The 22,619-nt window shown below is 46.2% G+C and overlaps 1 protein-coding gene across 1 annotated transcript in view; it reads left to right on the top strand.

Annotated features, from left to right (window-relative positions):
* The window catches only part of LOC138285560 (uncharacterized), a 999,550-nt gene that overhangs the window by 545,035 nt on the left and 431,896 nt on the right, over window positions 1–22,619 (top strand). The window contains exon 7 of the mRNA XM_069225654.1: window positions 10,149–10,227. Within this exon, the coding sequence (XP_069081755.1) occupies window positions 10,149–10,227 (79 nt within the window). The remainder of the gene's footprint in view (window positions 1–10,148; window positions 10,228–22,619) is intronic.

Here is a 22,619-nt window from a genome sequence, read left to right as displayed (position 1 = left end):
TATGTTTTGTGCATGTCAGCTCCGCCCATAAAAGGGGCCATGGATCGTCAAGCGGGTCTTTTCATTCCACGCAGAGGACACTGTCTCCCTGACCCACACCACGCACTTTGGAATTGTTGTGCTTTGTAATTGATCGCCTTCCCTCACAGACATGTTCCACTTCGCACTGTGCACTTGAAAATAAAAACAGCAGCCCAGCTTTCCCCTGCCGGAGAGTGCCTAGTTTGAAGAATTTCTGCTCACCTGGCCTGAGTTTACTTGGTGGAGGCTCCAGTGGGGGCTCTGATGCTGCAGATGAGGGAGCATTTTGTTGTGGGAGGAGAGTTAATTTGTTTGGCATTAGTGGTATTGTTTTGGTTTACTCTGCAAAGCAGGGCTGCTCTAGAGTTACTCTGTTGCCCAGGGGGTGTTTTCTTAGGAGATTTTTAAATCAAGGCAGTGTGTTGTTTTGACATTGGGCTAGTGACTTGTGTTCTGAATATTTTGTCGGATGTTGGCACTGAGCAGTGCTTTTACCAGTTGTGGGTAGCTCGCATTGCATTATTTGCTGATGTTTTAATTGCCTTTTTTCGGGATCTGTTTTGGTGAGGTATTGGTATTTTGAGCATCATGTCTGGGAATGCGAGGGGTAGTGCCAAGCAGTCACAAACGGAGGCATTGGTAGAGGCATTAATGCTCAGGATGGATGTTATAGACCAGACCATCACATCTTTGAAGTCACAGCTGCCTGCGGAGCAGGCCGAGAGGCCTGGGAGTGCCTCCCAAGGAGGAATTTCCTCCAGTCCAAATGAAGGCCTGTTGGCAGGGTAGGTGTAAGAAGGGGCAGGCAGCTGGTGACCCAGGTATGCAAGGGGTTCAAGGCACTAGCCAGTTGATAGCGGCACCAGTGGGTCTGACCCTGGCTCTGGTAACTCAGTGCAGGCAGTTGTATAGTCTAATGCCACAGTGGTAACAGGGCCCTCCATGGTAGCTGCGCTTGTGGGTCTTATCCCGCATGCTGATAATTCCGGCCAGGCTGCAGTACAGGGTAATGCCACAGTGGTAACGACGCCGGTGGCAATTGGTGGCATCGTGCAGAACGTTGGTGGGGTATGGCTACCGGGGTGAGCTTCGTGGGAGGGCTTGCTCAGCCAGATTTGGTGGCTAATTTAACAACTGTGTTGCCTTGGATGTCGGAGGTGGGAGTGCTGTCGACCCCGTTAGTGGGGGGCATCTTGGTAGAAATTGGTGAAGGTGATGTTTTAGAGATGGCAAGGTGCTTATTGGCCCATCTTGGTAATGCAAATGGCTGTCAAGGGTCACAAGGGGGCTCGGCTTGGCCTGGGCCCACCACAGGGCTTAATGAGACCTCCTCTGCTGCTACTGCAGGTCTGACAGGGAGTTGGGAATAACAGGCTGGGGGTGTTCCTGCACAGCCAACAAGCGAAATGCCTACTGTATCTGGTACCTTGTTAAGTGTTGGCGTGCCCAAGGGATCTGCAGTGACTTCTCCCCCCATTCAGGGAGCGGCGACTTCAGGTACTAACCCCTCTTTACCAGCTGTGGGTTTGGTTGATATTTTCTCAGAGCATGACAAGCTGGGTTTGCATGTGCCAGTGGAGGTGGAGGAGAATATCTGGAAGGGTGCGTATGTGGACATTTTTGACTTACTGGATGATAAGTCTGAGAAAAAGGAGGCCAATCATTGTACAGAATGTTCACATTCTAGGAACTGTGGCCATTGGATATACAAGAAAAAAGTTGAAGAAACTCTGGTGAATTGGGTTAGGAGTTTCTCAACTTATCAGGCCTTTATGGCAGAATCTTTCACCGATCTAGGGGCTTAGCTGGCTTGTTATCAAAATAGGATTGTGCGTGCTCATGACAAGTATGGTGGGTTGGCCTGGAAAGACTATGATAAAGAGTTCACGGGGATTAAAGCCAATAGGCCCACCCTGGGATGGGACCAGATTAATAGCACCACTTTGCTGCGTTATATGAAGCGGACAGATGCTAACAGTAACCAGCCCTTTTGAGAGGGGACGGGGTCCGCTAGTGGCCCGGTGAGTATGACAAAGAAGGGGGCTTGTTGGTATTTCAACCCAACCTCTGGGAAGCTGTAGATTCAAACATTGCTGTTTGTTCTGTGATTTGGCATCCCATCCAGAATCCAAGCTTTATAAAAAGTCCAAAGAGAATGGTACCAAGAATGACCAGATTGAATTTTGCAAAGCTTCCTCCTCAGTTAACTTAACGGCAATGGTTCATTGGCTCAATACTTACACTAACTATTCAGAAGCACTGACATTGAATGAGGGTTTTAAGGAAGGCTTCAGGATTCCAGCAGAAGGTTATGTGGGCTCCCCTTAATGTGAAAATCAGCAATCTCTCAGATCCAACCCGGGGTGGCAAGGGCAAAGATCCAAAAAGAGCTGAGTCTTGGTCAGGTGGTGGGTCCCTTTGACGTAGTTCCACTAGATGGGTTTGTTTTGTTCCTAAAAAGAACCAAGGGAGTTCAAATTGATACATACCTGTCAACTCCTAAGGGTCACTCGATGAATGAGGCATTTGATGGGGCTTTATGCATGGTTAAGTACACTTTCCTTGATCATGCGGTCCAGATGCTACGGGAGCTTGGACCCGGGGGCTCTTTTGGCAAAGTCTGATATTGAGTCTGCTTTCCGGTTGCTCCTGGTCCATCTTCAGGATTTCTTATGTTTTGAATTTGAGGGAGCCTTTTACTTAGATAAGTTTATGCCTATGGGCTGCTTCATCCCTGGGAACTAAGAAGGTCACATTTCACCAGTTGCAGGTTTTGGTTGGACAGCTCAATTTCACGCTGTGGATCATTTCCATGGGGTGCCCCTTCTCCTGATCCCAATCCATTGCCGTAGCCATGTCGGGCTGAAGGTGAAGCATCACCACACCAGGCTATCCAGTGAGGTCAAACAGGATTTGAAAATGTGGGAGTCATTTCTGCGTGACTTTAACCTGTAGGATTCCCCAGGCGAGCTGGTCTCGTCCAGGCACACGGTTTCCGTGTGCCTGGGACGAGACCAGCTCGTCCTGCACCCTGCCCACACACCCCAGTCGGGGATGGAAGGGGAATTGCTTCCTCTTCCACCCCGAACCCTCTAACCCCACCCCCCAAGTGACGTCTGATGATGTCAGCATGCAAATCGCGCACTGGCCTCATCAGAGGACACCTCGGATTGCACTGGAAGCATCCCGGAAGAAAAATGCTTTTGCATTTCTCTTCCAACCGGGAGGTGGGGCGGGAGGGACAAGAAAGGAAAGGAAAGACCTTTCCTTTCCTTTTTTGTCTCTCACAGCATTTCTGCTGCCCGATCCCGATGCGATCAGGCAGCAGAAATGCACACTAGACACCAGGGATTTTTTTTTTTTAGGTACTTTCAATAAGGGGAGCGACCCCTTGAGCAAGGGTCGCTCCCTAGGGGCAATATTATTTTTAGGCCATTTCTGCCCCCCCTGGGGGCAGATCGGCCTAATGTAAGTAGGCGATCTGCCCCCGGGGGGGCAAGAATCCCCTAGACACCAGGGATAATTTTTTGTTTGTTTATTTTTTATTTTTATGTGTGGGGAGCGACCCCTTAGGCAAGGGTCACTCCCCTGGGGGCCAAATTGTTTTTAGGCCGTTACCGCCCCCCCTGGAGGCAGAAAACTCCAAGACACCAGGGATACATTTTTTTGTTCATTTTTTTTTTTATATGTGGGGAGCGACCCCTTAGGCAAGGATCGCTTCCTGGGGGGGGTGGAATTATTTTTAGGCCATTTCTGCCCCCCCGGGGGCAGACCGGCCTATTTTTGTTAGGCCAAACTGCCCCCAAAGGGGGCAGAAACCACTAGACACCAGGGATTGGTGTGTGTGTATGTGTGTGTTTTGTTTGGGGGGGTAACCCCTTGGGCAAGAGTCGCACCCATGGGGGCAAATTACTGTTGGCATATCCGCCCCCCTTGGGGGCAGATCGGCCCATTTTTGGAATGCCCATCTGCCCCCAAGGGGGGCAGAAAGCCCACCAAAGACTAGGGAAGATTTTTTTTTCAAAATAAGAGGGTGGGGCTATGGCCATACCCCCACCCTAAAAAAATGGGGCCAATGTTGTTCTGCCCACCAGTGGGCAGATTGGGCAATTACCGCTGATCCACACCCGGGGGGGGGGGGGGCAGAAAGTCTACTAGATGCCAGGAAATTAAAAAACAAACAAAAAATAGTGGGGTGGTGGCTACCAACCAGTATGGGCCTGTTTATGCCCCCACCCCAACTGAAGGGGGTAACAGTCTTTCAGCTCTCCCCTGCACACTAAAACATCTTATCCCACGGCAAGCAAGAGGACATTTGATTATTTGGGGTTTTGGTTTTACATTTGGGCTATGAGAGCTTGGTAACTCTCAAAATCGTCCCACTTGGAATGGTGAGGGCTGCACTTTTTGGACTTTGGGACGCTGCCAGGTAGAAAAATCCACAGCACCTAGACACATCTGAAACGAAACATCTGGTTGATTCCAGGGTGGTGTGCTTCACATGCACCCCGCACCATTTTCTTACCCACAATGCCCTGCAAACCTCCAACTTTGCTGGAAATCACACATTTTTCCCACATTTTTGTGATGGAACCTTACGGAATGTGCAGGAATCCACAAACTTCCTACCACCCAAAATTGTCTCATCTATACCAATAAAAATTCTGCTGCACTTGTCAGCCTAAAAATGTTTTTGTTCAAACTGCCCTTTTGGACCCGCTTTGTTTCCCCCTCAATTTCGACATGTTTTTGGCTCTTCCCTGTCACATGCACTTGGCCCATCTACACAAGTGAGGTATCATTTTTACCGGGAGACTGAGGGGAACGTTGGGTGGTAGGAAATTTGCCCCGGTGCGGTGATCCCACACAGAAATGTGGGAAAAATTTGATTCTTTAGCGAAATTTGAGGTTTGCTGAGGATTCTGGGTAATAGAACCTGGTGAGATTCACCCAGGTGTCTAGTTTTCAAAAATGCCCAGGTTTGCTAGGTTTCCTAGGTGCCGGCTGAGCTAGAGGCCAAAATCCACAGCTAGGCACTTTAAAAAAAAAAACAGCTCTCTTTTCTTTGAGAAAATGTGATGTGTCCACGTTGTGTTTAGGGGCATTTCCAGTCACTGGCGCTAGGCCTACCCACACAAGTAAGGTACCATTTTTATCGGCAGACTTGGGGGAACACTGGGTGGAAGGAAATTTGTGGCTCCTCTCAGATTCCAGAACTTTCTGTCACCGAAATGAGAGGAAAAGGTGTTTTTTTGCCAAATTTTTAGGTTTGAAAAGGATTCTGGGTAACAGAACCTGGTGAGGGCCCCACAAGCCACCCCATCTTGGATTCCCCTAGGTGTCTAGTTTTAAAAAATGTGCAGGTTTGCAAGGTTTCCCTAGGTGCCAGCTGAGCTAGAGGCCAAAATGCAAGGCTAGGCACTTTGCAAAAAACAGCTCTGTTTTCTTTGGGAAAATGTGATGTGTCCACGTTGTGTTTTGGGACATTTTCTGTCGTTGGCACTAGGCCTACCCACACAAGTGAGGTACAATTTTTATTGGGAGACTTGGGGGAACTCTGGGTGGAAGGAAATGTGTGGCTCCTTTCAGATTCCAGAACTTTGTGTCACCGAAATGAGAGGAAAAGGTGTTTTTTGGCCAAATTGTGAGGTTTGCAAAGGATTCTGGGTAACAGAACCTGGTGGGAGCCCCACAAGCTACCCCATCTTGGAATCCCCTAGGTGTCTAGTTTTACAAAATGCACAGGTTTGCTAGGTTTCCCTAGGTACCGGCTGAGCTAGAGGCCAAAATCTACAGCTAGGCACTTTGGAAAAAACACGTCAGATTTCAATGTAAAAATGTGATATGTCCATGTTGCGTTTCCTTTCGTGAGCATTAGGCCAACCCACGCAAGTCAGGTACCATTTTTATCAGGAGACTTGGGGGAACACAGAATAGCAAAACAAGTGTTATTGCCCCTTGTCTTTCTCTACATTTTCTCCTTCCAAATGTAAGACAGTGTGTGAAAAAGACGTCTATTTGAGAAATGCCCTGTAATTCACATGCTAGTATGCACACCCTGGAATTCAGAGATGTGCAAATAACCACTGCTTCTCAACACCTTATCTTGAGCCCATCTTGGAAATACAAAGGTTTTCTTGATACCTATTTTTCACTCTTCATATTTCAGCAAATTAATTTCTGTACCCCCGGTATAGAATGAAAACCCATTGCAAGGTGCTGCTCATTTATTAGCTCTGGGTACCTAGGGTTCTTGATGAACCTATAAACCCTATATATCCCTACAACCAGAAGAGTCTAGCAGACGTAACAGTATATTGCTTTCAAAATTCTGACATCACAAGAAAAAGTTACAGAGTAAAACGTGGAGGAAAATGGCTGTTTTTGTCACCTCAACTTCAATATTTATCATTTCAGCTGTTATTTTCTGTAGGAAACCCTTGTAGGATCTACACAAATTAACCCTTGATGAATTAAGAATTTTGTCTACTTTTCAGAAATGTTTAGCTTTCTAGGATCCAGCATTGGTTTCACACCCATTTCTGTCACTAACTGGAAGGAGGCTGAAAGCACAAAAAATCGTGCAAATGGTGTATGTCCCAGTAAAATGCCAAAATTGTGTTGAAAAATTGGATTTCCTGATTCACGTCTGCCTGTTACTGAAAGCTGGGAAGGTGGTGTTTTTAGCACTGCAAACCCTTTGTTGATGCCATGTTCAGGGAAAAAACCACAAGCCTTCTTCTTCAGCCCTTTTTTCCCTTTTTTTTTTTAAAAAAAAAAAAAACGAAAGTTTTGCTTTATTTTGGCTAATTTCTTGGTCTCCTTCAGGGAAAACCCGCAAACTCTGGGTGCCTCTAGAATCCCTAGGATGTTGGGAATAAAAAGGACTCAAATTTGGCGTGTGTAGCTTATGTGGACAAAAAGTTATGAGGGCCTAAGCGCGAACTTCCCCAAATAACGGAAAAAAGGCCTGGCACCTGAGGGGGGAAAAGGCCTGGCATCGAAGGGGTTAATCGAATTGTTGTGTGTCCCAGACATCCCAAGACCAATAAGGAACTTGGGGGGTTATTCTAACTTTGGAGGAGGTGTTAATCCGTCCCAAAAGTGACGGAAAAGTGACGGATTTACCACCAGCCGTATTACGAGTCCATTATATCCTATGGAACTCGTAATACGGCTGGTGGTATATCCGTCACTTTACCGTCACTTTTGGGACGGATTAACACTCCTCCAAAGTTAGAATAACCCCCTTGGTCTCTTTACAAATGCAGCGGGTAGTGGAGGGTTTGGTGCCATTTTTGGAAAGGCATTGTGTCGGCGACCGTGACTCTAGGAATGAGTGCATTCTGGGTTGGTTGCTAACACTGGCTTTCTTGAGCTGTTTCCAATCCTCTTGGCATTGTTGGTTTGGCCTGAGCAATTCCACAATCAGTCAGTGGTGTTCTGGTTTTATGATATGACCCACCAAGGGTTACGTAGAAGGAAGGGGTGGATCCGGGACCAGAAGACACTATTAGGACCAGTCATGATTTAAATTGTGATAGGCAGGAACATGTTTAGGTAATATTAGGTAACGGGATGTAATAGCGTCTCTGTTAAGGTTAGACAGCTATACACGTAAATATAGCTGTAAATACAAAGAGTTACTGCTTATAATATTAAAATGTTGAGTGATTTTACGATAATTGCTTTTGTTTGTCAATAACTAAAATAAAGTGGGGGTTTACGGCCCCTAACCCAAAAAGATGTGTGTATTATTGCCTATGGTGAAGTGGGGGAATGCTGGGGAAGGGCTGTTTGTGGGATTGGGGAGGGAGGCCTATCCGGCACTGATCCATAATCTATCTTTACGCCATGTCGAGTGTAATTACATGCAGTTTCATTTGCTATACTTCAGAAAATAAATGCCTTTAAGTGTTACAATGGGAAATGCCACTTTTATTTCACCCCTAATAACTTTTTTCCTCTCTTGAGTGATCTGCACAACAAATTAGCACTGGAACATGGGGAATGATGCAGGGGAGTGTGGTGACTAAAGAGAAAGTTGACAAACTGGCTGCAGACCTTGTGCAGTAGGGCGTTAGTTGAATGGAAGTTTGTGTGCAGAGCATGGCCGCAGGCCATTCTGTGTAATCAACAACATCCAAGCAAGGCCTCTGTCTGTATGCTGGGAGAGGTAGGCCGAATAAGAGTTTGGGCACAGGCCCTGACCAAAGTTTAAGCTCTGTGACTAACTCCCGATGTTGTAGGCCAAAGGCCATGTGCACCATGTGTTTTACTGAACTGTAATTTGATAGCTACAACTGCACACAGCCAAACTATTTACAGCAAGGGGTTCCTCACCGAGAAGGTTGGATGGCAGGCTGGCTACCGGGCAGGTTCTGCCACTAACTCCTACTGCACAGAATCAAAGGCCAAAGGCCTTGGGCAGTTAGGGTATTTGCCGCACATTGGGTTAGGCACAGGGCATGGTCTCAGGCCAGCCCCTGCTGCACATGGCAAAACGCTGGAAATCCTGAAATATAAAACTGTAGTAGTTAGATGGAGCCTACTGTCAAACAATCCTGAACATTAATTGATGAACCGAGTATGTCAATGTTTCTTTTCTCGAATGATAATAATCAATATTTAAAACACTTCATATATTTTCTGAAAACACAGTTACATTGACATTATGGTTATGAAATAAACTAAAAAAAGATTTCTTGAATCAGCTATTTTTATGTGTGGAAACTGTGTCATCCCATTGCACTGCCCGTGGCCTTACACATAACTGACAAATTACATAATTGATACCATCTCACCACTAAAATAAAATCAGCAATGGTAAGGACAGTAGAGGAAGCACAAGTCTACATCAGCTAAATATATCTGTAATCAAAACGCACATCTCTAGGTTTTTATAGTTTAAATCTGCACTGTCCTTAAACGGGAGGCGATATAATAATGAAAGTAGAAATTGCTACTCTGGTATGGAATGGGGAAATCGGTCAAAGTCTGCCTTTCAAATTACTGTTAGACTGTAAGGAAAACAGTGCGTGTGTGCGACTATTTATGTAATTGCGAAAAACACGAGTTCAAACAGGAGCTCTGGGTCGGGCCTGGGCCTTTCCATGCTCTGTGCTAAACCCCTCATGTGCCTGGCCGAACGCGGAGAATCGCGAGCTTCCTCCGTAAAGGGACTCGGTGCATATGTCACAGCTCCTTGCCTTCAAAACAATGCCCAATGCTCATTATAGTGTTTGACTTTTGTTGTGTTTTTCACACTGCCTGAAACTTGTAAATCAGAAGAGATTTGCGAGACCGGCGCAAAGTCTCAGTAGAACATGGCACCTCAAATGGGAGCTTTTGAACTTGTCTTTTCATTATGACTCGTTTTGCTCTTGTTGGTCTTGAATCTTCCGCACCTGGGTATGGCCTGGGGCGGTCACCTCTGGAGGAGTCCGCCCCTTGCTGTGGAAATTATTTTCCAAAAGCACGAAACTAGTTGCATGATGGCAGGAAAAAAGGTTCAGAGCCCTTATCCAGAAAATCACATTTCCTTAAAAAAAAACTCTAGCGCAGATGGGTCAAGATTATATTGCCAGACTATGTATTGCATAATGCTACATACATTGCCTTTTTTGCCACGTAAGTTAGATAACCCTGCAACACAATTTGTTCCTTCATTGGCACCTAATTCCAGTGGTCCTGCAATGGTAAGGATTTGCAGGGTGGGTTATTAGCTGTCATTGTATGATGATGCAACCCATATTTCACAGGAACCCTTGAAATATTCTCCATATTTCACAGGTCACTATGAAATGTGGGCTTTTCTACCATTGCATTTTGTGCACCAAAAGCCCACAAACCAAAAGCACACAAACCTTTATATTTAAAGCATAGATAGAATAAAATCAGTGACGACAGCTCCCAATGTACAGTTGTGTAATAAGTGTGATCTTCCTAGTCAACATACACACCCCAACATTGTAGACGTTCTGTCTCATTCACGTACTCATATGTTCACTCCCTTTCACGCGCTATCATTGTCACACTCTGTACCTTACTTTCTTAGGAGTTCTCATGCATACAGAACAACTCTCTAATGCCCTCTCTAACAAAGTTGTCTTTCTTTCCCCTTTAAGCTGTGAACCAAGAGACATGATCCCCCCTCGGGATGGCAGGGTGAGCAGCACCGCCAAGACTCCCAGAGATGTCTATGAGGTAAGAGGCATACACTCTGAGCTTTTCAATTTCTTAAGTACTGTATGCAGTGTAACTCACCCCTTTCTGGTGCTGTGAGTTTTAGGGTAAATGTAATGCTTATAAAAGAAAGGTGCTGGGTTAAATGTAATGGATATCTACATCCTTCCCACAGTATCACGGTCTTCAGGACCTTGGTGCTGTCTTTGGTGCATATTGTTCTTTGGCGAAGGAGGGTGCAGCAATAAAAAAACATATGAGATTCAATATAGACCTCCATGCCTTCTACTCCTTCCATACTCTGACTTCCTCCACCTTTCTCCTACACCAGGACCAACATGGTCTACAACTTTATCACTGCTTACTGAGTAGGTGTATATAATTGTTAAACAGCGACCTTAGATCGATCCATATCTTGCTGTGGCAAGGGCTGGATGGATGACGACGATAACCTTCAGAAAAGAAGCCTGCAGGGCTGGAAGTAAAGTGACAAGAACTAGTTCACAAAGGTCTTCTACAGAAAGACACAATGTGAAGCAGAAAAGTACGTAGTGAAGCTATGGACAGGACAAAGGTAAACAAAATCTCTCTGGGAATGTAAGGCAACAAGACCTTGGGAAGGTCAAAACATAAGAAAAAACAAAGGAATGTAAGACAACTGCTACATGGAATGTGACAACCAGACAAGAAATGTTGTAATTTACTCTTTAGCTAGTTGCTAACAGTTGTTTTGCAGGTGACAAGTACCATCACTGTGCAAACTTACAGTGTGTGGTTCATTTATCGGATCATGCAGTTGTTTAACTCTATATCTTATTCTTTGATGTTGCTGTGACAGGGGCAGGCCTCTGGAACTGCCTCTCACAGCTACTAAGACCTGCCTTCAAGCAGACAAGTTGAGCCTAACTTATTCACACGTATAGCAATGCAGGCCCTAGGTACAGTAGTGTCCTGGAATATCAGTACCCAGTGGCTGTGTGATGAAGGCTGCTGTGACAGTGTCTGACGTGTCTAGGATTCAGAGAGGCACTGAAGCAGCCAGGAAGAAGCCCAATGTAATTGGTGATTGAAAGGTGCATTCTCAGTCACCCATCTGCCCAGACCTCTGGTCAATTGTGCTCCTCCACACGTCTATGTGCATCCTCTCATCTTCGAAGTCCAACTTTCCACTCTGTTTGGTCCTGAAATGGCAGGGCCATTTCCCTACATTCTGCAACCAGACCTTTTCTTTTCCCAAGAAAGCAAAAAGTGAATTCCAAGTGATCGATTACCTTTTGTGGACTAAAGACAACGCATGAGTGATTTCCTTGAACAAGAAGAATATTCTGTAGCATATTCTAATATTGACAGAGCAGAGAAAATGATAAGAAAATGCCAAGTTACTGCAGGTTTAAGACATATAAAATGAGATTTCTGAATCTTGCTAGTGCACTTGACCAGTTTAGGATTTATAGCTTGAAGGACAGATATTAGGGAACAAAGCAATTCTATTGGGATGTTCCGTGGCGTGCATACTGAATACGTTTAGTACATACTTGGAGTGGATGATGAGAGTAGTGTTGGGATAAGAGCTAAAACTGCTGTTAACTCAGTCATTTTCTGTTAGTGGGAAGATCAAGCAATAGAGGCAAATGCCAATGGCTGATGAAAGTTTTGAGAGAGGTAGAAAAGATTTGTGGGTGCACCTGTCACTGTCGAAGATGGCAAGTCTGGCCACTACCATCACATGTTTAGGCATAGAACGTGAGCCTGTGGCTTTTGTGTTTTGCTTGTGGATAAAGTACAAGAACTGTGACGGTTACTGCAAAAGGGGATTTGCAATTATGCTTGTAAGGTATGGATAGTACTACAAATACTAGGCCACCTGAAATTTGCATGCAAAGTGGTGGCTTCAAGCATAACTTTTTGTTGCCATGTGGCGATTGCCTTGAGAGAGAAGTCCCTAAAGCCAACCATAGGATTAAGATTATAGACAGGATTAGATAGAATTTAGGTATTTGGCTTTGTTTCTTAGATGGGTAAAGAGAGTGATGATGATTTGGTTTCAGAATGACCTGTTGATCTGGACAGTGGAACTTTTTCCAGTAAACAGGGTGGAGGCAGGTCTTGCCTTTAATGCATGTTTGCAAGAAGACTGGAGCAAAACAGGTCACAACATTACATTTCCAGAGTTCTTCCCTGTAGTGTTTGAGGTGAGACGGTTGTGGTGTGCACTAAAGGAAAGAAAAGTGACTTTTGCTAGTGATAAGAAGGGAACAATAACACGCCTCTTAGAAGAAGTTCCAGCACACACCTGCGCCAGTCTTGGTTTGTCCTGCAACCTGTGCCTTGGGATGGGATACACTAGAAACGGTATATAATGCAGCAGAGGTTTGCTAATGATTTGCACAAAAAGCACAGACCTGGCTATTGTCATCAACTGTAGCCACAACCCGTTGTCAATTTTGCCCCATGATTTTTCAGATTCAGGCCATGCCTAGACCAAATTTCTTGGCTGTAGAGAGACCAGACAGGGCCTCCAAAATGTGTTTGTGACATCTAAATGCGTCAATGAAACCACATTACTGTTGGGGAACTTTGCATAGAATATGCTGGTGTACGTAATATATGCTGCCATCCGTGCGTCTGTGTCAGATGGAATTCTCAGCTACTTTGTCAGCTCCATTTGCTCTACTATAGAAACCTCCTTGCACCTAGTTTCTCTCTGTAACAGCTTAAATATAGCCACATAGTTGTTTGTCGATATTATTTCCTTTGTAATAGCAACTGGCTCTCTAACGGTTCAGTAATGCTCATATAAGGTAACTATTTTACTGTTTCTGCAAGTGTCTAATCATTGTTCAATACCTCAGCTACTTTAGCCTCCAAACCCTGGTCCAGTGTTATTCCCTCATTCGTGTCCAAAGCTTTCCACTGCCCTTCTGGTGCCCCTGTCCTCTGCGCTGCATCTGCCAGTTCAGTGGTAGAATGTGATGTTGCTGTCATCCCAACAACAGACCCTTTCACCTTAGTTATCCCCAGTTATTTTGTTGCCATCACTGTCTACCCTCTCTTTTAAAGAGGAATTATTCCATGTTGGAAGTCCTCAAAACCATATCTCATCTCCCACCTTCTCCATCTTCTTCTGTCCTCTCTCTCTGTCATATGGGTCTCTTTCCATTCCATTTTAATCCCATGCATCCCAGCATTTACCCATATACTCATGCTCTGTTCTGGAATTTTCTGGCCTCTGACTACCAATAAACCTTTGCATCTTATCCGTATATGTTGTCTCTCTGTCGAACTTCAAATTGACAACTACCTCTGTCCATCATGCAGACTTTGGCACCTCGTCAACTGTGGCCCCCAGTCACGAGCTGTAGCTTATTGTTCTCCTTAAAACCCTGCCCACTTTTCCCTGTTTGGAAGTTTAATTTCTACTCCCTTCCTGTAGCCCTCTGGACAGGATCACACTTCTGTCTGACCTCTGAGGCATATCTGCTCTACTTGAAGTAGGTTTGGCTAGTCTCAGAGATCTAGGGCTGTCATCTTTGTCTTACTCGAGACTCTCCCTCTTTGAGGTGTCCTCTTCTGTTTCGTCAATAACGTCTCCATTGACTACTGCACGTCCATATTGGTGTCCCCTAAGCCTTTTATTCCTGCGCGGGGCAGCTGGTCCACCTGCCCGTATTCAGACACTTGTCAGATGTACCTCAATCAACACCACTCTCTGCTTTTTTTTGGCCTCCCTTACCACTATTAGCCCATGCTTCGTCAGGCCCTCTCAAGATTTTCTTGAGGTGGCGGGCACCCTTTCTACTTTCACCCTCTCGTTCATGTGCTGGGCTGGCTGCCACATTGCTACGCTCGTTTTGTGCTATTGTGCAGGGAGCATATGCACCAGTCAACTTGCCCCGATTTACTGATATCCTTTACCGTAACCTAGGCTACTCTTTTTGTGAGGTGCCTGTCACTCTGGTTTCTAGTTTCTCAACATCTTCCTCCATGCTTGATTGATTGTGACCCCACTGCTACTGTTTGTGTTTCTTATATGGTACCATCTGGTGCCTTCTTCAACCCATATCCCCTTATTTGTTACCTGCAATTTTTACTTGGGGCCAGCTCTTGTGGCCCTCAAGTTGTTTACTTTCTTTTTGTTTAGGCCTGGGGATCAACGTTGAAGAGACATGTGACTTGCTCTGAGGGAGCCCAGGCTGCCCAAATTCACGTCGTTTGTGCCCAACTTTAGCATCCGACACTGTGGATGGGAGCCACTGGCCAAATCACCACTGACACCCCTGCAGATGCTGCCCTTTTGGGCATACCTTGTGACGGGTGCTGTGGGGGATTTGCCTTATTCATGGAGGTGTTGCCCAATCTTGGCCAACACTGTCAACACTGATGCCACCTCACTTTTTTTTTTATTAGACTCACAGCTGCAGCCGATGCTCCAATTTCCTCACCATTTTTGGGAGAATAGGCTTTGTAAATTACTATATCAAATAGAGGGCGCATGGAAACAATCCTAAATGGCAATGAAATCTGCCCATTAGTGTGTTGGAAAACAAAAGGGCAGGCCAAGCGACACGCAGAAAGCTTATGAAACAGTTATTTAAAGAATATAGAGGAGTAGTGAATAATAACAAAGAGGAAGTGCTTTCAGAAGCAAGGCAGAGCAAACTGACCTTTGGAACCTGATGTCCTCCAGCCGTTTTGAATTAGAGACATTTCTGGAAGCCAGGCGATATTAAGCAATAAACAACAACATTAGCTGATGGACAGGTCAATCTGACATTTCCTACATCTTGCTGTATGACAAGAAGGTTTATGCTCGGAAATAATTGAATTAATTGTGCTCCTGCTTAGTTGGTGCCAATGGGTACTTGTGTTCGACAACAACACTTTTTCGGGGGATCTGGGACTTCTTAGTCGCGAAAGTGCTGAGGTGGGACTTGAGCCATATGTTATTTTGTTCAGTTTTTTAAAAAGCAGTGTAAGGTGGGCAGCCGTAAGCATGGTGTGAGGTATCAGTTACACTAGTTAATGGGCGAGGATGGGAGTGGAACTATTGCAGTGCTGCCCTGCAGATACCGGTCTTCCATTGGCCTGTGATGCATACAACGGGGTGGGCCATACACACGCCAAATACATATTTTAGGGGTTGCCTGGGTAACTGCTGCTACTCCTGCCTTTCATTTTGCAACCCCTAGTACTGCTTTTGCTAACCCTAGTATCCGATGTCACAAATGCAGCACCAGAAATAAAGGCCCTCACACATATTTTGCGAATACAAAACATCTTTAAACACAATAACTGTTAGAGATATAAACTGGTTAAATGTTTTAATTTATTGAGCTCATCAGCCAGCCCGAGCTGCACACTAGCCACCAACTTTAAAGGCCCTCTGGACTCCCTACCAACAGAAGAGTTACTTTCACGTTGATTCTGCTGCTAGTCTAATTTGAATACTTACTTGGAGGACTGCATAGCAGGAGTGGCATCTTGAGGTCTCTTTCCCTTTTAGAAACATACCTGCCAGCTGTTAGAAATGGGGTCTTTGTTTGGCAGTCAGGTTACCTCCTGTCCAAGCAAGGACCCTCATTCTAGTCAGAGTAAAAGAGAATCACCCTCAGCTACCCCCTGCCTACCCCCTTGGTAGCTTGGCAGAGCAGTAGGCTTAACTTCAGAGTGCTAGGTGTAAAGTATTTGTACCAACACACATAGTAACTTAATGAAAACACTACAAAATGACATAACGCAGGTTTAGAAAAATAGAAAATATTTCTCTAAACAAAACAAGACAAAAATCCACAATACACAAGTCAAGTTATCAATTAAAAAGCAAAGAGAGTCTTTATGTAGTTTAAAATACACACTAACACTGTTAGCGTGAAAATGTACCTTGGGTGCGTCAAAAATAACCACGCACGGGCGAGTGTGCTTCAAAAAGGGCTTGCGATGCGTCGATTTCACTCACGAGTGAGACCTTGCGTCATTTCTCCTTTCGTCGGGTGGGGGCGCATCGTTTCTTCTCTCTGCAAGAGAGTGATGCGTAGATCCGGTCAGCACTCTCGGGTCCCGGCAGGCCTTGCGTTGTTTTTACACACCCAGCAGTACTAGCATCGGAAATACAGCCGCACATCAGCGATGCTGCGCGTCGTTTCTCCAGCTCCATACATCAATTCTTCGGTCACGTTGCAGGCAAGCGTCGATTTTCAGCCACGAAGCCGGCTGTGCGTCGATTTTTCAGCCGCAGATCGGAGTACCGCTGTGCATTCTGTGCGTGGATTTCTTCCTCTTAGGCTGCCAGCTTCTCCTTTCAGGGTCCCAGGAACTGGATGGGCTCCACAGGGCAGAGTAGGAGTCTCTCCAGAGACTCCAGGTGCTGGCAGAGAGAAGTCTTTGCTGTCCCTGAGACTTCAAACAACAGGAGGCAATCTCTAAGTCACACCCTTGGAGATCTTCACAAGATGGAAGGCACACAAAGTCCAGTCTTTGCCCTCTTACTCTGGCAGAGACAGCAACTGCAGGATAGCTCCACAAAGCACAGTCACAGGCAGGGCAGCACTTCTCCTCAGCTCTTCAGCTCTTCTCCAGGCAGAGGTTCCTCTTGGTTTCCAGAAGTGTTCTAAAGTCTGTGGTTTTGGGTGCCCTTCTTACACCCATTTTCTCCTTTGAAGTAGGCCTACTTCAAAGCAAAGTCTTTCTTGATTGTGAAATCCTGCCTTGCCCAGGCCAGGCCCCAGACACTCACCAGGGGGTTGGAGACTGCATTGTGTGAGGACAGGCACAGCCCTTACAGGTGTAAGTGACCACTCCCCCCCTCCCTCCTAGCACAGATGGCTCATCAGGAAATGCAGACTACATCCCAGCTCCTTTTGTGTCACTGTCTAGTGTGAGGTGCAGCCAGCGCAACTGTCAAGCTGACCCAGACAGGGAATCCACAAACAGGCAGAGTCACAGAAATGGTATAAGCAAGAAAATGCTCACTTTCTGAAAGTGGCATTTTTAAACACACAATCTTAAAATCAACTTTACTAAAAGATGTATTTTTAAATTGTGAGCTCAGAGACCCCAAACTCCACATGTCCATCCGCTCCTGAGGAAAATCTACACTTTAATCAGATTTAAAGGTAGCCCCCATGTTAACCTATGAGAGGGACAGGCCTTGCAGCAGTGAAAAACAAATTTAGCAATATTTCACTGTCAGGACATATAAAACACATTACTATATGTCCTTCCTTAACCATACACTGCACCCTGCCCTTGTGGCTACCTAGGGCTTACGTTAGGGGTGCCTTACATGTAAGAAAAGGGAAGATTTAGGCCTGGCAGTGGGTACACTTGCCAAGTCGAGTTTACAGTGAAAAAACTGCACACACAGACACTGAAGGGGCAGGTCTGAGACATGATTACAGAGCTACCTATGTGGGTGGCACAACCAGTACTGCAGGCCCACTAGTAGCATTTGATTTACAGGCCCTGGCACCTCTGGTGCACTTTACTAGGGACTTACTAGTAAACCAAATATGCCAATCATAGATAAGCCAATTACATACACATTTTGTAAAGGAGCACTTGCACTTTAGCACTGGTTAGCAGTGGTAAAGTGCCCAGAGTAACAAAAACAGCAAAATCGGAGTCCAGCACACATCAACAACCTGGGAAACAGAGGCAAAAAGTTAAGAGAGACCATGTCAAGGATGAAAAGTCTAACACCAGCCCCACTGGTTTAGGTGGTAGGCTGCACTTTTTCATCAGTCCTACCATCTACTGATAAATGAGGGTCATCATATGGCTTTTGACAAAGCTGGGTATTGAGCTTAATCCACACTATTTGTCGTGTAGTGTGAAATGTAAACAGCACTTAATATTCTGACTTTCAAGCTTCGGACGTCTGAGCTTGAAAGACAACTAAGGGCCGAATCCAGATGCAATCACCCTAAGAATCTGCTTGAGGGTTTGGATGGGTGCCTGTCCCTCACATTTGTGATCTGGCACTTAGTCCCTGTGCTGCATGAGGACAGCCAACCCACAGCACAGTCTTTATGAGTCTTTCTTTGATATCCTTTACTTTCCTTTCCTATCTATTACCTACTGTCAACCATCAGTAGGTAGTTAAAGTTAGGACCTAGTTTCCATAGGAAAAACATTTTTCTTTGTTTTGCTAATAACTTTGATGCCATTTGACAATTTTTCAGAAATTTCATAACTAGTCTGCAACTAATTTCAGCTGCTGTTTGGAATGTTTTGGGGTGATTCATCAAGTGGGGGGCTGAGAAAAAAGGGGGTCGGGGAGTTCCAAAACACATTTTCTTTCATGCAATTTCCCATAGGGCTTTCAGACGTAACTACAGCCCAAACCGCTGGACGGAATTACACCATATTTGGCAGGAAGCTAGATCTTGGTCCAAAAATATCAGTTTTTGTAACTTGGTGTAAATCTGTTCAGTAGTTTTACAGTTAGTGAAGAAAAAACATGCATGTATATCTAGAGATGCGGATCCACCTCGGATCCACACACCACAGCAATGCTGTGATTGGCTGGCTGCAACCTGAAAGGAAAGTTGTAGCCGCCATTTTGTGTATCAGCACTTGGTCCTGGATGGGTGCGGGGTATAAAACTTAGAAATGATGCAAGGGGCCTGAGTAGAGGTATCGTTACCCCATGAGACTGATGGAAGGGTCAATTAGGGACCCCTCGTGGACAAGGAATTGCCCCAAAATTTGGAAGAGGATCCGAAGATCCTCTGTGCTGCTCGCAGCCCTCCATGTGAATCCGCAATGGATCCGTGGATACAGACCCCAGTTAAAAAATAATACAACCACTCACAGACCCGATTACAAACTCACTCACACACTGTAGGAAAGTGCCCTTTTTGGATGGTCATCCCCAAAGTTTTGCTCTAGATGCTGCTGATTATGACTCTGAAAGTGCACTGGAGCCTGCTAACCAGGCCCCAGTGCCAGTGCTCTTCCCTAAATTGGTATATGTGAATTGGTATCCCTAATTGGCAAGGACTTTAACACACCTTATTATTCCCTAGTATATGGTACCAGTGATACCAAGGGCATGAGTGTTAAAGGGGTCACCAGAGCCTGAAGCACTGTTTGTGCTATACTGAGTGACCCAAGTAAACTACTAACAGCCGACCTTACCTTGCAGACTGCAGGAGCAGTGTAAACTGCTTGGACTTGACTATGTCAACACTGTGTGTGGCACAGCCAAAGCACTATTTTTTTATTACATGTCAGTCACCCCTAAGAAAGGCTTTCTGAGTCCAGAAGGCAGGGTGCATTATATTAAAGGTGTGGACATGCCCGTGCAAGCTTATATGTCCCTTTAGTGGCCTTTACCATCAAAGGCTACTCTAAGTGAAAGGAGGTCCATCGGATAACATGAGCTGGCAACAGGGCAAACCCAAGATCACCAGCTCCATTAGGGTACTGCCGAAATGGGTCATAATTGGTATCAAACAATGTGCTTTCTCACCCCTCACACAAATCTTATGTCAAAGGCTATGTGGCATGCACCCAGGTAGCTGCCTACGAGGTTGCCCACCTAGTTGCCCCAGCTTTCATATGCTCTGGCTGCCAGCTCACAGCTGCTGCTGCCAAGACAGTATTCTCACTCCCTGGGCAGAAGTGTGAACCCTACCAGGAGTCGAAACAAAGGCCTGGGCAGGAAGGGTACCACACCTTCCTCCCAGGAAGGCTAGTGAAGACGTATATCAAGGCAGTGAACTTCAAAGGGCACACTACCTCTGATATGCAAGCAGTCTGTCTCCCAGTGGAGGCTAAAGCCATCCCCCTGCCCCAGGCACATTTGGACCCGGGTAGGTGGGAAAATTAGTGAGAAGACATACACCCCCAGCAGGCTAGCCACACTTTTGGGTGGGCTACCTGGGATGTAAGGCCAAGGAAATCTTCTTCCATCTTGAAAAGTGGCATAATAGAGGGTTCTAGGTAGAAAAGGTGCCACAACCCACCGGATGTAGTCACTTCAGGAATAGATTAGCTGCTGGGGCTACTTGCACCTACACCTCTAACACCACTAAATTTAAGATTTAAAGGGCACCCTTGGCACCAGAACCTCAAATCTGCAACAACTTGAGAAGAAAGGACAGAAGGAGACTCGCTTCAGCGATAGCAGAAGCTTGCACAAACCAAAGGCGTGGTACTTTGAATCTGGTGCAACGTTTCTGGAGCTGCTCGACTGTGACTCGTTCTGGCCCAAACTTCGATTCTACCAGTAAGAGGGAACCCTTTGCGAGCCAAAGGCAAGACCATACTCCCTCTGACTATTGGCACTAGTCCCCTGCACACTGCAGGTAGCAAGCACTGAAGCAACTGAAGAAGTGCTGGCCATCGAGCCCTCTGGGGGATTGCCTAAAATCAGGTGGTCCAGTGCACTGTGGCATGTTTAGTCCAGCTCTCTGGCAAGTTACAGCTGGCTATCATTTTTCCCACGACCACTGGAAGGGGAGATAGATTCTAGGCTTGTCGATGGCCACCCTGGTCTTTGCCACCTTTACTCAACACTGCAAACTGAGGGCACATCACAGTATCGGCATCGGATGTCACCAATGGCTCCATTGTAGAGTTTTTGCATCTTCTTCTGCATGTGCACTGTCGCAGTAGTGAAGCCAGCAACCGCAGCTCTTGTTCAGCACCAAGGATAGCCAAGCACACCTCTGCAACCCCGATGCCCGAGCTAGGTGGGGTTGCTCAGCCTGGTCAATCCTGGTCCAGAAGCCCACACAAGCTGAACACACAGTGGGCTCCCACAAACTCAACCTGCAAGTGACCGAGTACCATTTTTCAGCACCTGCAGCTCCCCAGTTCAGCACCAAGGGCACCCAGAAACCTCTGCACTTGGGCTCCACATGCCAGGTAAAATTGGTCTGGTTGTCACAGCTTGGTCCTGGGACCCGTATTCACTTAACCACTAATGGGTTCTTCTGAACTCTCCCCACAAGTGACTGAGGTGGTCATTCTGACCCTGGCGGTCTTTGACCGCCAGGGCGGAGGACCGCGGGAGCACCGCCGACAGGCCGGCGGTGCTCCAATGGGGATTCCGACCGCGGCGGTAAAGCCGCGGTCGGACCGGCACCACTGGCGGGGTCCCGCCAGTGTACCGCCGCCCCATTGAATCCTCTGCGGCGGCGCAGCTTGCTGCACCGCCGCGGGGATTCCGACCCCCCCTACCGCCATCCAGATCCCGGCGGTCGGACCGCCGGGATCCGGATGGCGGTAGGGGGGGTCGCGGGGCCCCTGGGGGCCCCTGCAGTGCCCATGCCACTGGCATGGGCATTGCAGGGGCCCCCGTAAGAGGGCCCCTACATGTATTTCACTGTCTGCTGGGCAGACAGTGAAATACACGACGGGTGCAACTGCACCCGTCGCACAGCTTCCACTCCGCCGGCTCGATTCCGAGCCGGCTTCATCGTGGAAGCCTCTTTCCCGCTGGGCTGGCGGGCGGTCTGAAGGCGACCGCCCGCCAGCCCAGCGGGAAAGTCAGAATTACCGCTGCGGTCTTTCGACCGCGGAACGGTAATCTGACGGCGGGACTTTGGCGGGCGGCCTCCGCCGCCCGCCAAGGTCAGAATGAGGGCCTGAGTGTCACTAGTGATTTTCCACATTGATCATAATAGTAAACGTTTGACAGCTTGAACTGTATTGAATTGTTTTTCACTTGAAAGTCAATAACTTTGGTTATTTGTATCTGACATACTTTGTTTTGGCATCAAAAGTAATATAGAAGCCTTCTCTATTTTTATAAATTGGTGCTGGATTTCTTTCAGGCCGCGTCAGTTACTTATTGTCTACGTTGATACTCTGAAATGCTTAACATATGGTCCTCTAGTAAAGACTGACCGCTCTTTGCCACAGTACCAGGGCTGAGCTAAGGATTTATTATTGTGAATCCAAAGACCATCTTTGGGGTATTTTGAGAGAATTACATAGTGAAGCCAAACCAGTATCATTGCATAGCACTACACTCTCTTACACTGATCTTACAGGCATCCCGAACTTGTGTTTTGCAGTACCACTTGGTCATAAGCATTTTTTTGTACATGAGAAATCCTCATTTGTCATTAGGCTTAAAGTAATTCATCAGAGTTTTTAAATGAAGTATTTATTTGCAATTGTTAGGGCCCTGTGTACACCCCATTCCAGTAGTATTCTCCGAAGTTTAACATTTCTTAGAAACATAGGCAAAAGTTTTTAAAAAAAGGTTCTGGTAATATTTTCTAAGGTCCAAAATTTCAAGTAAACGTTAGTGCACCATGGAAGCTGATAAGAATCTCAACTTGTCAGTCATCCCTGCCCTGAGGATCAGTAATCTGACAGTTTTGTGAAAAGCAAAGGGAATTAGCTGTACAACTACATCTATAAAGGAGGAACTTGAAAAAGTCCTCAGCTCCTATGAG

Source organism: Pleurodeles waltl, chromosome 3_1 (assembly GCF_031143425.1).
Source record: "Pleurodeles waltl isolate 20211129_DDA chromosome 3_1, aPleWal1.hap1.20221129, whole genome shotgun sequence".
Lineage (NCBI taxonomy): Eukaryota > Metazoa > Chordata > Amphibia > Caudata > Salamandridae > Pleurodeles > Pleurodeles waltl.
The sequence above is the reverse complement of the archived record's forward strand: the minus strand, read 5'-3'. Positions and strand labels throughout refer to the sequence as shown.